A 14,471-nucleotide genomic window follows, 5' to 3' on the forward strand; every position below is an offset into this window, starting at 1 on the left:
CAATGTTAAGTAATTATCTACACTTTTATTAGTGTAGAAACGGAGAGTAACAAACTTCAGCATCTCTGAGTTTAATTTGGCAGTGGCGGCTGGTCATATTAATCTACCTGATGAGCTCACTGTAATCTTCTAAAACATAAAGCATTGCTGAGAAGTAACTTTCACTTGAATAAAATCCAAACTATCACTTAAAGATTGCTTTAGAAAATAAAAACAGAAATAACCACATAAGACAAGTTACATAGAGACTTGGCATGTTTTTTAAAGATTTATTTTAAAAGAAAAATGCTCCTCAATAAGATTTGTCGTCATTATAAAGTATTTAAATACAGGCAACTGAGGTATATCCGTCGTCCTACAAATAAAGAAAAAAAGGAAAGCCAGATAAAAAGTGCCTAAAAAAGCAAAAGCTTGAACGAATATGACTAAGACCGTAAAGACTAGATATGAAAAAGTAGTAGTGGTGTGACCATGGTATGTGTGTGTGTATATATATATCTATATAGATATATATATATATATACATATCTATATAGATATGAATAAATAAAGGTCAGGTTTTCCACATTTAGGGACCCAGAGTCAGATTCAGTTACATTTTGACCAAAAAGATCAAGCCAGGAAAACAAAAGATGAAATCCACTGACCACACAATCCACAGATAAAATGAGGTTGACCATTCATGTAATCGGTTCATTTTCACCAGTGTGAAATATATTTTAATTTGTAAATCACTTTAAAATGATTATGTTTCACCATTGTGCTAACATGGAGCTCCTTATTCTTTTACTGCATCTTGAGATAAGGAGAGATGACCATTCAAATCTGTTTAAATTCAAACATATCAAGGTTAGCTGTATAAATTGATTGCTAGCTTGCTAACCTAGCATCACAGAACATGAGTTTTTTTTATGTTCACATCAAGCTGTGATTATATATTTCAGTGCAAATTTGAAATTTAAAAGGCATTTGTTAACTGGATTCCAGTGATGCAGCTAAGAATACTTTTTTCTTCTGAATAAAACCACCAAAGTCATGGCTATGTTACCAATGTTAAGCTGAACAACGGTCAGGTAACCAGGCATGACAGTTGCAGATGTTCTTTTGCTTCTTAAGAAGAAAGAAAACAAGCAATGTAAAAAGTTAAACTATTCTTTAATATATATTTAGATTTTTTGTTCTCATAAATGCACAGTTGTGGTTTAACAATCATAAGGCATACCAATTAGCTTGGCCAACAGCAGGCAGTGATAATTACATACAAAGAATTGTAGACAACATTCACAAAAAACAGAGGAGGTTCAGAACAATTTATGAAAAAAGGTTTAGAATATGCAGATTGTCATCTCAGTTATAAATGACCATTTGTCATAGAAAAAAGTAATAAAATGCAGTTTTGGTTAATCTTTATTCTATTCAAAAACAGCAGACCCCGGTCAACAGCCATCACCATATTGTTTAGAACATAACTTTGTGATATGGGACGATTACATAAGTTTTTTATTAGAAAAAATAAATTCTGGTTGTGTGATAATTTAATTAAAATAAACAGATGACTAAATTGTAGAGCATAACCACTTGCAGAATACACAAAGGCTGAAAACAGCTGAGGTTTGTGAGAGTTCCAGCTAAGTCCCACATACAATACAGTGGTTCGGCCCTGTTGCATGTATGTGAGTGGGTAGACGGCGTAATAATGTGTGAGTGGGTTGAGCACATTTTACTGTCCGCCACTCTATTGCCTACTACTTGTAAAGCATTTTGACTGATACACACTTCCATATGCACCCACAAACAAACACTGGCAGGCTCAAATGATAAGCAAACGTGACAGAAAGAAAAAAAAAAGGGATTGTATCCAGTGAGCAGGAGCTGATTTATTGAACTACAGTATTGAAGTTTAAGAGACAGTAATTCTTCTGCCCATGAGGGTACTGTCTGCTGCCATCTTGTATGAAGTGTATACTGCTGTGTCCCTTCATCAGCTATGGTCCATCCGGTGAAAAACAAAGGGAAGCTTCCACTTCCTTGTAGTTCTCCATGAGTGCTCCAGCAGTCAGAGGGGAGAGGTACTGTACGGGGCGAGACAGGGAACAAAGTACCTACCCCAAAGGTCTTAAGATCACCATACACGACAGATTTTGTCAGGGACCATGTAGCTGCTTTTGTTACAGTTGAATGCTTTGGCAAATTCTGGGAAATTCTGAAGGGAGCCCAGTACCCTGAAATTACAAAGGAGACTGGTGTTAGGAACTGTGACTTGCTGTTTTAGACGATGGCTGCAATTTAAAGCTCATTTATAAATCATGAAGTACAAATTCTAACTTCTGCAGAGAAACACTTGATTTTATTATTACCTGAATTTTCCTGGACTGTGTACATCAATTTTAATGGAATTAACAGCTTGCTCTGGTCGATGTGTTCCACACCAGACCTTAAAGAGACATACAGTATGTATTAGACAAATACTTGGCTATAGTGTACAATTTATTCATTTATACATGCATCAGGTACTCAACTAATTTCCTTACACAGCATGCCCCATATATACATACATACACAAGCATTTGTTTTTCAAAAGATGAGTAAAAATCCTTTAATTTCTTTCAAATGCAGTGGCATGTTTTGTTTCTCAAAGATTTACTTGAGTTCTCTAGCAGTGAGATTAGAAGATATCATTCCATACTCCTCAAAGAATAGTTGCAAGATGAACTTCTCACCCACCTTCGTTTCCATTCCAGTAGTATTAAATGTTTTAATTCTTGCCCTGACTTTTAATAAATGTACATTTAGATATGTACCTATTTTTATGTAGCCATTTTCCAAACTTTTGAGAAGATCACAACACTTTTTGCATTTTTAGAATGACATGTTTTTTCCCCATCCTTCCCATTATCAAGAGTGACGTACAGAAATGGGCCATTAGTGCAAATTATTTACAACAGTAAAGTCATAGATTACTTATTAAAAATTCGTAAAAAAACAAAAAGATCACTGGCATTTTCTAGGAACTGTAACAATAATTTTACAAGCTTCCCAATTTGACTTTCTCCTCACTGTCTAAATGTACTAAAAATATGGATGTATTTTGTTTACTAAAATACTCAGTGTGTCAATTAAAACAGGTCATATTAATGGTAGAAAGAACTTTCAAATAACTTTTAGTGAATTATACTGAGAGACAGTGTAAATTGTGACAGCAAAAATTACTGAAAAACTATTTTGAACTTTATTAAAGAATAAAACAGTTTTTTTTTATGTTTTTTTTTTTTAGGGTTGATTACCTGAGCAAAATTAAGGAAGAAGAGCTGATCATGTGAGAGGTCAATCCCAGGGAGCGGTGGCTCCTCTCCATTGTGCTTCACAAAGTTCTTGTATGCCTACAGTAAAAACAAAATTAGATACATTTTGCTTTCAGAGTATAGATGCATTCACCAGAGTATTGTGGCTAATTTCTGGATTTTGTACAGCTTGATTTCTTTCTGCTTGCGGTCTTGCTCTTTTGTGCCTCTTGCTGTCTGAATTAAATGCAGACAGGTCTAAAATTGTCCCAAAAAAAAAATGCAGATTCCTTTTATAAAGTTTTTTTTAAATTCTTCTGACTTCAATTTTAAACAATTCATTAATGCTTCACAGAGCTAAACTGACAAACGTTATTAGTGTAGAAAAATTATATTTCAGCCTTTGTTGCCTAGCTAACAATGCTGTCATTACATTCTGGAAGCGCCTATATGTGGTGCACTCATGGATAGGAAAGAGATCTCATTTTTGAAGATACAACTTAAAATCATCTGATAATGGTCACAAGCCAATTTCTCTTTGCACTTCTAATCACGAGTAAAACGATGTTACCAGTATCAAACTTTTTTTCACACGTTTTTAATGACTTTGGTATTTTACATACAAGCTAAGATATAATTATAATTTATTTTTAAATAACATTTAAATCATGTCGGGGGTCACATTTTGTTCATAGACAATAAAAGAAATGGGAATATTTTGCAATGATTTAAGATTGGTCAATGTTACTCTGTTGACCCAGAGTCATAGAACCAGCAGATACATTAGCTATGTTTACATGTGCAAAATTTCTCGATTGGATTGAAATAAATAAATCCAAATACACCGTTTATATGGCCGCAAAAATCCAGTCATGACTTCCTTTTACATGCACCAATTTTTCTTCCGAATAGAAGCACTTTGACAAGTGCACAGTTGTCACATTTAACTAAAACAGCAGAAGACGTACAACTACCGGTACTTCTTCTGCAGAGCAAACAAAGGAGAACTTATTTACAGGTCCTTCTCAAAATATTAGCATATTGTGATAAAGTTCATTATTTTCCATAATGTCATGATGAAAATTTAACATTCATATATTTTAGATTCATTGTACACTAACTGAAATATTTCAGGTCTTTTATTGTCTTAATACGGATGATTTTGGCATACAGCTCATGAAAACCCAAAATTCCTATCTCACAAAATTAGCATATTTCATCCGACCAATAAAAGAAAAGTGTTTTTAATACAAAAAACGTCAACCTTCAAATAATCATGTACAGTTATGCACTCAATACTTGGTCGGGAATCCTTTTGCAGAAATGACTGCTTCAATGCGGCGTGGCATGGAGGCAATCAGCCTGTGGCACTGCTGAGGTCTTATGGAGGCCCAGGATGCTTCGATAGCGGCCTTTAGCTCATCCAGAGTGTTGGGTCTTGAGTCTCTCAACGTTCTCTTCACAATATCCCACAGATTCTCTATGGGGTTCAGGTCAGGAGAGTTGGCAGGCCAATTGAGCACAGTGATACCATGGTCAGTAAACCATTTACCAGTGGTTTTGGCACTGTGAGCAGGTGCCAGGTCGTGCTGAAAAATGAAATCTTCATCTCCATAAAGCTTTTCAGCAGATGGAAGCATGAAGTGCTCCAAAATCTCCTGATAGCTAGCTGCATTGACCCTGCCCTTGATAAAACACAGTGGACCAACACCAGCAGCAGACCATCACTGACTGTGGGTACTTGACACTGGACTTCTGGCATTTTAGCATTTCCTTCTCCCCAGTCTTCCTCCAGACTCTGGCACCTTGATTTCCAAATGACATGCAGAATTTGCTTTCATCCAAAAAAAGTACTTTGGACCACTGAGCAACAGTCCAGTGCTGCTTCTCTGTAGCCCAGGTCAGGCACTTCTTCCGCTGTTTCTGGTTCAAAAGTGGCTTGACCCGGGTAATGCTGCACCTGTAGCCCATTTTCTGCACACGCCTGTGCACGGTGGCTCTGGATGTTTCTACTCCAGACTCAGTCCACTGCTTCCGCAGGTCCCCCAAGGTCTGGAATCGGCCCTTCTCCACAATCTTCCTTAGGGTCCGGTCACCTCTTCTCGTTGTGCAGCGTTTTCTGCCACACTTTTTCCTTCCCACAGACTTCCCACTGAAGTGCCTTGATACAGCACTCTGGGAACAGCCTATTCATTCAGAAATTTCTTTCTATGTCTTACCCTCTTGCTTGAGGGTGTCAATAGTGGCCTTCTGGACAGCAGTCAGGTCGGCAGTCTTACCCATGATTGGGGTTTTGAGTGATGAACCAGGCTGGGAGTTTTAAAGGCCTCAGGAATCTTTTGCAGGTGTTTAGAGTTAACTCGTTGATTCAGATGATTAGGTTCATAGCTCGTTTAGAGACCCTTTTAATGATATGCTAATTTTGTGAGATAAGAATTTTGGGTTTTCATGAGCTGTATGCCAGAATCATCCGTATTAAGACAATAAAAGACCTGAAATATTTCAGTTAGTGTGCAATGAATCTAAAATATATGAATGTTAAATTTTCATCATGACATTATGGAAAATAATGAACTTTATCACAATATGCTAATATTTTCAGAAGGACCTGTATTATTTTTTGTTATGTCTTTAACACAAACATATTACAATCAAAATAGGTACCACAAAGTATACATTATATGCATACTTTATGTTACATATATAATACTCAGCAGGGCATATGTTACATACAGCATAACATTCAGGGTAATACATTAAAATACAAATGTTTTCAAAACGGAGGTCAACTTAAATGCACTTTTAGATTTCACAAAAAATAAGGTCTAGCTCATTCTTCCAGTGTATGATATTTGGGCTGATTTTGAAGAAGCAACATTTATGTATATAATGCTTGGCTAATAAAGTGTTATTTATACCATAGTCAGTGTCATAAAGAACACCAATTTTAACATCTTGGAAGGTTTTATTTCACAAATGAGAATCAAATAAACTGGGGTAGATCCTGTCAAAACGTTTTTAAAATGTCAAGTGAAAAAGACATGATCCAAATTGTCCATGTCTATTTTGAATCTGTGCCTCAGAAATTCATTAGTTGGATATAGTCTGTTCATAACTTTAAAATGCATTTCCATTATTTTTGAGGAGTGTGAGAAGGTTAAATATTTAGATCTAATCGTTCCTAATTTGTTCCTTGTTGCAGTCTCTGAGAACATATTTCCTTTTAAGCAGTCTAGTGGCACAGTAATTAGATAGGCAACTTATAAACTTGTTGCATTTGACATCACAAAAATCAACACCTTTAATACAGTGTCCGTAAGAGAGGGGAAACCTTGGAGTGTAAGAAATCCTGTCTTACCATAGATTGAAGCTGTTGAGGAAAAGCTTTGATGATTTGTTTATATTCTGCCTAGTGCAGCGGATTTGAAATTTGTCAGGATTCAGAATGCTTTAGTATGTTTCCATCCGCATCCATACAGAATGAGAAGAAGTTGTACTTCTTCTGCGGAACAAACGCAGGTACAATTAAGCTACAGGCTCAGCAACACACGCTGCTGCTGTTCCTGCGTTATAGGATGAGAAAGCAGGAGGAAATTACTATCCCTCCAAGTTTTATCAATAAAGGTGGAAACCTGCACGTTGACATGGGGCACACATGCGCCGTCATCTCAGTTTGCCACAATCAGAACAACATGATCCGGATAAGTGTTTGCATGCATGCCATTAGGATTGACAATCGGCATAACCCTTCCCTTACAATTTCATTCCAATTGAGCAGAATCTGATCAGAATATTCCGACTGAATTCAGAATTCGGATGTCCATGTAAACATGCCTGCTGTGACCTTCATACAACCAAACAAACAAGTTAACATCCTGAAAGACTTTGTTCATCAATGATAGCAAATTAAATGAAGCAGGTCACATATGTAAACCAAAACATATGCTTAACAACATCTTTACCTGGTATGCCTGTCGAATTCCTCCATTGTCAGCTATGTTCTCCCCGAGGGTGTTATTTCCATTCAACTAAAGAGAAAATAGAAGAGCAGAGTGCAAAAAGGAAACAAAGCAATTCAGTAAATCGCAGATTTCGCACTTTCTGGGTTATAAGAACGCATTGTCCAGGGAATAAATGCAGCATTGTTCAAATGAGCTGTACAGAGAAGGAAGGATAAAAAGGAGAAGTACTTGTATGTCAACACGAAATATTAAAAAACCTAAAGCTGAGAAAAGATTGAAAAATGACAAATTAAGTTGGCGTAGGTAATGGGAATTCCAGTAAATTCTATGAAATTAAGGTTTTTGAGAACTTTAGACAATGTTTCAAAAAAAAAAAAAAAAAAAAAGAAAACTGAGTGAAAAGAAGCAGTGATTGTGTGAACATACATTAAGTCCTTTAGCACAGCTCCAGGAAAAGTTGCTGTACTGGTCAACAATGCACTTGGAAAGCTCCAGGAATCTTTGAGTGGAGTTAGGTGTCCACCAGTCCTTTAGGTCCCCATCCTCATCGTAGTTACGGCCTAGAGAAACAGAACAGATGTATAGGAGTTAGGGATGGGAAATTAAGCATTTGTTTATACTGCTATAATAATTACATAAGTAATACTACATATCTAAAAACTTGTTAAATTTAGTCAGTTTGTGAGAGGTATTGGGGCAGAATATTACTGTTTGTCCTTCTAAAACTGTGTTGCCTAAATGAGATTTAGGAGGAGCTCCACTTAAACAGTCAAAGGAAAACTGGTTACTCCAGCACTCTCATGATTAAACTGTTAAAACTTATTTATCTCTGAACATTTGTGTAACATTTGTTTTAATTGGTTTTCATGTGCTAATACATATAAAAATTCAGGTGACATCACAGAGGTGAAAAATCCTTTAACTGACAGTGCAAGTCAAGTGCAAGAGCATGTAGAAGAAAAAACAAAACATCTCGAGGGCAGATCCTTAATAGGGTGAAACCAAGGAATTTACTAAAGTGGTACTAGTTACAGTGGGAAATATGTTTGTTCAAAGACTGAACTGGAAGGGAGAACAACTGAGTGGAAAATCATACCGTTGTCATCAAAGCCATGTGTAATCTCATGACCGATTACCATACCGATGCCACCATAGTTGAGAGATTTAGCTTGGCCTTTGCTGAAGAAAGGGGGCTGAAGAATACCTGCAGGAAACACTACAGGCAGAGCAAACGTTTTAAACTTCAAAATGTGTTAGATTTCATGTTTTATGTGACTGAACATGCTTGCCAGTGATACCTATTTGGTTTTTGCTGGATGAGTAGAAGGCGTTGACGACAGCAGCTCCAGTTACCCACCTTGAGAAAAATGAGTGGGAATGGATTTAAACGCTGGCACTATAAAAAGAGCACTGAAGCGAAGCAAGAACCCTAATTGAGTAAAAACATTAAAATTAACATGCAGCGTTTAATACCAATGTCAATATACGGATCCCTGCTGTTAAAAGCTGAACTCTATATGTGTGTGGGAGTTTGTGGGGGAGAAAGTGAACGTACTGTACAATGAATAAATGAGGTAAACACTGTATTAGGTCACTCTGCTAGGATCATAATGAAGTCACTTGAAACAGGCGATTTAAATACCAAAAGCTGCCGTTTCATTTACAACACATCTGGAGTAAAGCTGTTAAATCCACTGCCCCCACAAAAGGAAATCTTACTCCTCCTTGTTGACTTTGACTCGCAGTTTCCGCAGGCGTTTCTTCTGCACATACTCAAGATTCTGCAGGATGTTTTCAAAGTACTCCTCTGCACTGTAGTTCAGCTAACACCGACACACAGCCAGAAAAATTATGAGGATTAGCAATGATGAAACCCATCAGCACTTTGTGATACAGTAGCGAGATAAACTCATTATAGCCAAAACTTCACGGGGGATGTTTTTGGGAGATGAGAAATGTGACTTCCCCCAAAGCAAATTCTGCTCCAAGAATTCAGCGAAAGATGGATAACTCACAGCATTTCTTTCTTAATACCCACATCTTTGTACTCATTGTTTAGATATTTGTCATCCATGATGTGTTCAGAATAGCCAATGCGTTCACGAATAGCTCGAGCCTGGACAAAAAGAAATAAAAAATGAGACAAAATCTCATTCAGTAGTTCTACTAAATAGGAATAATAAAGGATTCTTGCAGTTGACGTTCACACCTTTTCTTCAGCTGCTTTTTTGGTCACTGCATCCATCCAGGTGAGGTCATCAAGGTTACGAATGAAAACTTCCCGAATATCTTTAATCATCTCATTCATCTAATCTCCCAATGCAGAGAGAGAGATAAAAAGTCACATGATGTCAATGATATATTAAGAAAATGCATCATCCAAAAGTTTTCTGCTCATCTATTTCTGTTTGGCTCTTTTTCATAAACTATTATTAAATCAAAAATAAGACAAATAAAACTTCTGCGTCGCACACTCTTAACATTTCTTACAATTTGGTCTTATAACATTTATATGTCAGAATAATTACAGCTTACATATTTGTTTGTTGGCAAATTTACAGAGGGTAATTAACTTGATATAAATGACATCTGCTTTGATGACATTATGGCTTCAATATTACTACCTGTACAGACATAGATTGGAAGATTTCCTAAATATTAAATGATTAAAGTAGAACTTAATTAAAAAAATTAACTGTTGAACTAAAATTGTATGTGTTAAAACTATAAACTGAAAATCTAGCAATGTATTTGATGAAAAGTTAATCTGAAAATTTGTTTTTATTTCTATTGACATAGCATTTAGAGTAACCCAAACTAAAAGAAATTGTTGAGTAAACTTGAATGTTTTCCACTTTTTCGTGTTACAACCATAAACATTAATGGGCTTAATTGAATTTCATTTTGGACAAGCTCACCCCTAGGCTATAATTATAAGATGGAAAAAAGAAATGGTGCATGGCCTTGATTTTATTTTTCCTTTTTTATCAGAAAGGTGTGCCGTGTTTTTTTTTATTGTTTTTTTTTTTTTATGTATAGCTCTTCACTCCAATAGCCCTGAATAGTAGTCAGTTTAACTAACTGACTCCAGAAGGGACCTGGAAATTAACTATTCTGGACCCAAACACCAAATTAGCTAAATAATGCTAATTATAAAAGCATAGGCTAGGATCTTGCAACAAGACTTAAAAAAGTTTTTACAAAAAGATAAAACTAATATGTTGGTAATTGATGTTGCCATTAAACCTCTTTTTAACCAGCATTACAAGTTATGTGTGTTGTTACACCAGTACAACAAAATCAGCATCAATAACGTTTTTTTTCCCCCATTTGTTTCCTGGAAGCTATGGCACAAGTTTACCCTTTTTATAGCATTACCCCCAGGAGTTTCCAAATGTTTAAATACATTACTGCACGCAAAGAAATAAATGAACTGAAAGCTACTCAGAGCAAGAGACAGCAATGTCTCGTCACATCAGCTCATTGCACAACCTCTTAAAAAAGTTGAGGTTTGCCGCAAACGGGCAGCGACCACACAGAGGTTTTTCAGAAAAGCCTTTGGGAGATCATATTGTGTGGATGCATGTAGCTTGTTCAAATTTCACAATAAACCAACACTGAGTTCAGCTCTGTTTTACAGCGAAAGCTTCCACTTGGTTTTATTCATATCAGATATGCACATGGCTGACCCAAACCAGAACTAAACAGGTAAAATGCTGCCTGTAGGCTTGCAGTGCTTTATTCAGTTATTGTGCTGGTACACTGAATGCTCCTCAGCAGCTGACTACTGGGCACTGAATTGGTATGTGCAACGAGATCAGTTCAGTTGATCTGCAGATAAGCAGATATGTAGCTGGATGCTCAAAGCAGCTGTGTGTCATTCTCACTTAACCAAACACACGCAGCCACGCACACCACGGGAGAAAATGGATCTGTCTGAATAGGCAAACATCTTTATGGTTTCCGAGACGCTCAAAAGTTACGATAACGTCACTTATACACAAAACACAGTAATGAGGCAAAGTTTATGTTCATACACACATACAGAGGCAAGCAGCTAAGCTTTAGTGTGGGAAGTGTTAGCATGATAACGAGGACACCTTGTTCAGCAGCTTTCAATGGATGCAAGCAAGCAAGAAAGCACTGAGGCACAGACAAGAGACAGGTAACAAATTGGCAGATGTCTTTAAAAGGCTCTCATTCTATATACAAATACATAAACACCCACTATTTTTGTATAATCAGTTCAGATTGTCAATGTAAAAGAAAGCGGTTTGATAGAACTATTCTGATCTTATAATCAAAAGGTCCAACTCAGCCTCTACTTACAAGCTCTTTGCTCTTTTCAGAGAAAGCCTCCTGCACATAGAGCCGCCCCACAGCGTTGTCCATGTTGTTGTTGACATACAGTGCACACTGTCGCCACACAGCAACCTCTGATGTTGTACCAGACAGAGCCTACGAGATGCAGAATGATTGTAAATGCAGGATAGATTTTGTGGCAATACTTTATTCATGCTAAAAGGAAACCTTCCAATTAAGATTTTTATTTTAAAAAGTATAGCAAAAGAGAAATGATGGGCTTTGGAACAAAGTTTACAAAAATAGTAAAGGTAAGTGCAGTGTCTTCCAAACTTATTCATATCCACAAAACCTTTACATTGTTATTTTACAACTTCAAGCTTGAAAGTATTTAATGGGATTTTATGTGATATGTGAACACAAAGTAGAGCATAACTGAAGTAGCCGGAAAATAACGAATAATCTCATAGAATGCAATGATCCTGCTAATGATCTAATTATTTGATTTAGGTGTGTTGAAACAGATGCACATCTAAAAAGTTGCAGCAAATCTGGCCATGACGGACTGGATTTTCAGACAGCAGATATTAAACTTTCCACTTTTACTCGGGCAGAAAGATTGGGGTCATTGTCCTGCTGGGAGGTCTTTGTCAACCTCTTGTAGGTTTTATTCTATGACTGCCCTTGTACTTACTTAATGTCATCTGTTCATTTTTCCATCCACTTTAACCAGCCTCCCGTTTCCTGCTAAGGCATCTTTACAGCAGGATGCTGCCACCACGTTTCCCCATGAAATGGTGTTTTTAGAGTGAAGTGTTGTGTTAGTTTTCTACCACAATGTTTTGTATAATCTGGCCAGAGCAGAATTGCTGTGCCCCCTACATGGGATGTGGCAATCTGCAGACTGGGCCTATAAAGTCCAGGTTTGTGGAGCTCATGAGCAACATCAGTCCTGTCAACAGATTCTCCTGCCTGAGTCAGTGAATTTTTGCAGATGCTCCAGAGTTACCATGGGCTTCTTGGCACTTTACTGACTGATGTTTTACACAATTAGGTGGCTTCTGAAGGCTGTTGGTTGCACTGGATTTTTTTTTTTTGTGTGTGTGTCAGGGTAAAGTGACCTCAATACTAAATGCACAGCTTTCAGATTTTTATCTCTAAACAACGTTAAAAGTCATGTATCATTTTTTTCTTACACTTCACAATTATACACCATTTGGTGTTAGTCTGTTACAAAAAATCCCAGTAAAAAACATTCAGGTTTGTTTTGTAATGTCACAAAGTGTGAGAAAGTCCTCAGGGCATGAAAACCTTTGGAAGATACTAAATTGTGAGAAACTACTGAGAAAGTATTTTCCAGCTTTTTATGCAAGTCTAACATTTTTTAATTTATTAGTATTTGGTTTAGACTTAAATGAGAAGCTGTTGGCAGGTTTTAATAAAGGTATGATGCTGTACTATCATTAGCTTTTCAGTTCAATCAGAATTGTCCCAAATATTGGACTTAATATCAGAGAATATAAGACGGCTTTATTAATAAAACTTTAATGCTAAGACAGATCAATATATTAAAAACTAATAATGAAAAAGGTTGTCTAATTTAATACTGACATTTCTGAGTCTTCTGTGTTTTATTATTTTTAACAAGTATAAAACTCCTTTGTACCTTGTTTTTCATAATTACAAGTCAGTTTTAACCACAAAGTACAATAACTTTCCATTTAAAATTTTATCTTTGGATGTTGGTATTATTACATTACAAGACCTGCATGAATGTATTTTACCAAGTCAAAATGTCAGGGTGCTGACTGTGTACCTTGCGGAAGGCTTTCCTGGTGTCTCTATAAGCTCGGCTCAGCCCCACTACCATGTTCATAACAAACCGCCAAACCATGTAGTTTTGAAGATCCCTGTAATAGGAAACACAGCAAGGTCAAGGAGATTGGTCACACATTGCTGTTAGATCATTGCATGATCATGTCAGAGTTTTCTGACTGGATCCCTGGACTCCAACTGTGACACGAACACACACAATTACTGCAAAGAAAAGCAATGGCTCTGGAAAACAATAGCCCTTTCGGATTTGTATAACACTACATACCTTTTAGTGTATTTGGCTAGTACAAAGTTGAGTCTTCTGTAATAATTGGGGGAGTAGAGGATGATTTTCTCTGTTTCAGGAATGCTAATATTGACTGTGTCCATAATCTTAGCTGTGAAGTAACTCCAGTTGAACGCCTTCAGGTTAAACCAAAGTACACAAAATTAAATAGATATTTTGAAATTTCTATAATAGCAATGCTGACGAGCAATGATTTTAGTTCTACCTGCGAGTCAATTTCAAGTGTGAAGTTATTGTTCAGCTCCCTCAATTCCATCTCGTTGTAAAGCAACACCGGGTTGTTCCGATCCTCTGGTGTGTCAGTGGCCTGGGAACGAAAAAAGAAAACATGAGAAAGACTGGAATTTAAAAACGTGTACACTTTCAGTACAGCTCCAGAAGCATCAAGCATGTTTAGCAGCCCAGGAGGCCTCAGGACTGTAAATGTCAGAGCTTGAATGGTTTAACTGCAGCAGAGTGTAGAGGAAGCAAAGCATGATAGTGATACAAGCAGCCCTGAATGACAAAACAGGGGTACAAACCTCTTGATTTCCTGGAACGCATTAGACTAACACTGGTTAACAAGCTTGTTTCAGAAAGAGGTTATGTTTATATGTGGAGAAGCTTTTTGTACTCTGGGATTTTCTAACTATGTTAATATACTGTAATAATTTTGCTGTTCACATGAATTACTTCAAAGGTCCATCAAATTAAAACAGAAGGGCACCTTAATTTCCAGGGTCATTGTACTCAGGCAAAAGCAGGCGGTAGCCTAAAGTGCAAAATGATGGAGGCCCTATAAATGCCTAATAAATATAATCTGTA

At 36.7% G+C, this 14,471-nt stretch overlaps 1 protein-coding gene across 4 annotated transcripts in view; it reads right to left on the reverse strand.

Annotated features, from left to right (window-relative positions):
• Nucleotides 1-1,136: 1,136 nt before the first annotated feature.
• Nucleotides 1,137-14,471, reverse strand: part of LOC124884666 (neprilysin-like) — a 59,386-nt gene continuing 46,051 nt past the window's right edge. For all 4 annotated transcript variants that reach the window (XM_047392715.1, XM_047392714.1, XM_047392716.1 and 1 more), the window contains 14 exons: nucleotides 13,873-13,974; nucleotides 13,647-13,783; nucleotides 13,362-13,455; nucleotides 11,573-11,701; nucleotides 9,453-9,551; nucleotides 9,282-9,359; nucleotides 8,963-9,066; nucleotides 8,542-8,600; nucleotides 8,340-8,459; nucleotides 7,670-7,803; nucleotides 7,244-7,309; nucleotides 3,285-3,380; nucleotides 2,358-2,434; nucleotides 1,137-2,222 (listed from right to left, as the gene is read on the reverse strand). In XM_047392715.1, the coding sequence (XP_047248671.1) occupies nucleotides 2,123-2,222; nucleotides 2,358-2,434; nucleotides 3,285-3,380; nucleotides 7,244-7,309; nucleotides 7,670-7,803; nucleotides 8,340-8,459; nucleotides 8,542-8,600; nucleotides 8,963-9,066; nucleotides 9,282-9,359; nucleotides 9,453-9,551; nucleotides 11,573-11,701; nucleotides 13,362-13,455; nucleotides 13,647-13,783; nucleotides 13,873-13,974 (1,395 nt within the window). In that variant the 3' untranslated portion in view covers nucleotides 1,137-2,122. The remainder of the gene's footprint in view (nucleotides 2,223-2,357; nucleotides 2,435-3,284; nucleotides 3,381-7,243; nucleotides 7,310-7,669; nucleotides 7,804-8,339; nucleotides 8,460-8,541; nucleotides 8,601-8,962; nucleotides 9,067-9,281; nucleotides 9,360-9,452; nucleotides 9,552-11,572; nucleotides 11,702-13,361; nucleotides 13,456-13,646; nucleotides 13,784-13,872; nucleotides 13,975-14,471) is intronic.

The sequence above is a fragment of the Girardinichthys multiradiatus genome, chromosome 18, assembly GCF_021462225.1.
Source record: "Girardinichthys multiradiatus isolate DD_20200921_A chromosome 18, DD_fGirMul_XY1, whole genome shotgun sequence".
Lineage (NCBI taxonomy): Eukaryota > Metazoa > Chordata > Actinopteri > Cyprinodontiformes > Goodeidae > Girardinichthys > Girardinichthys multiradiatus.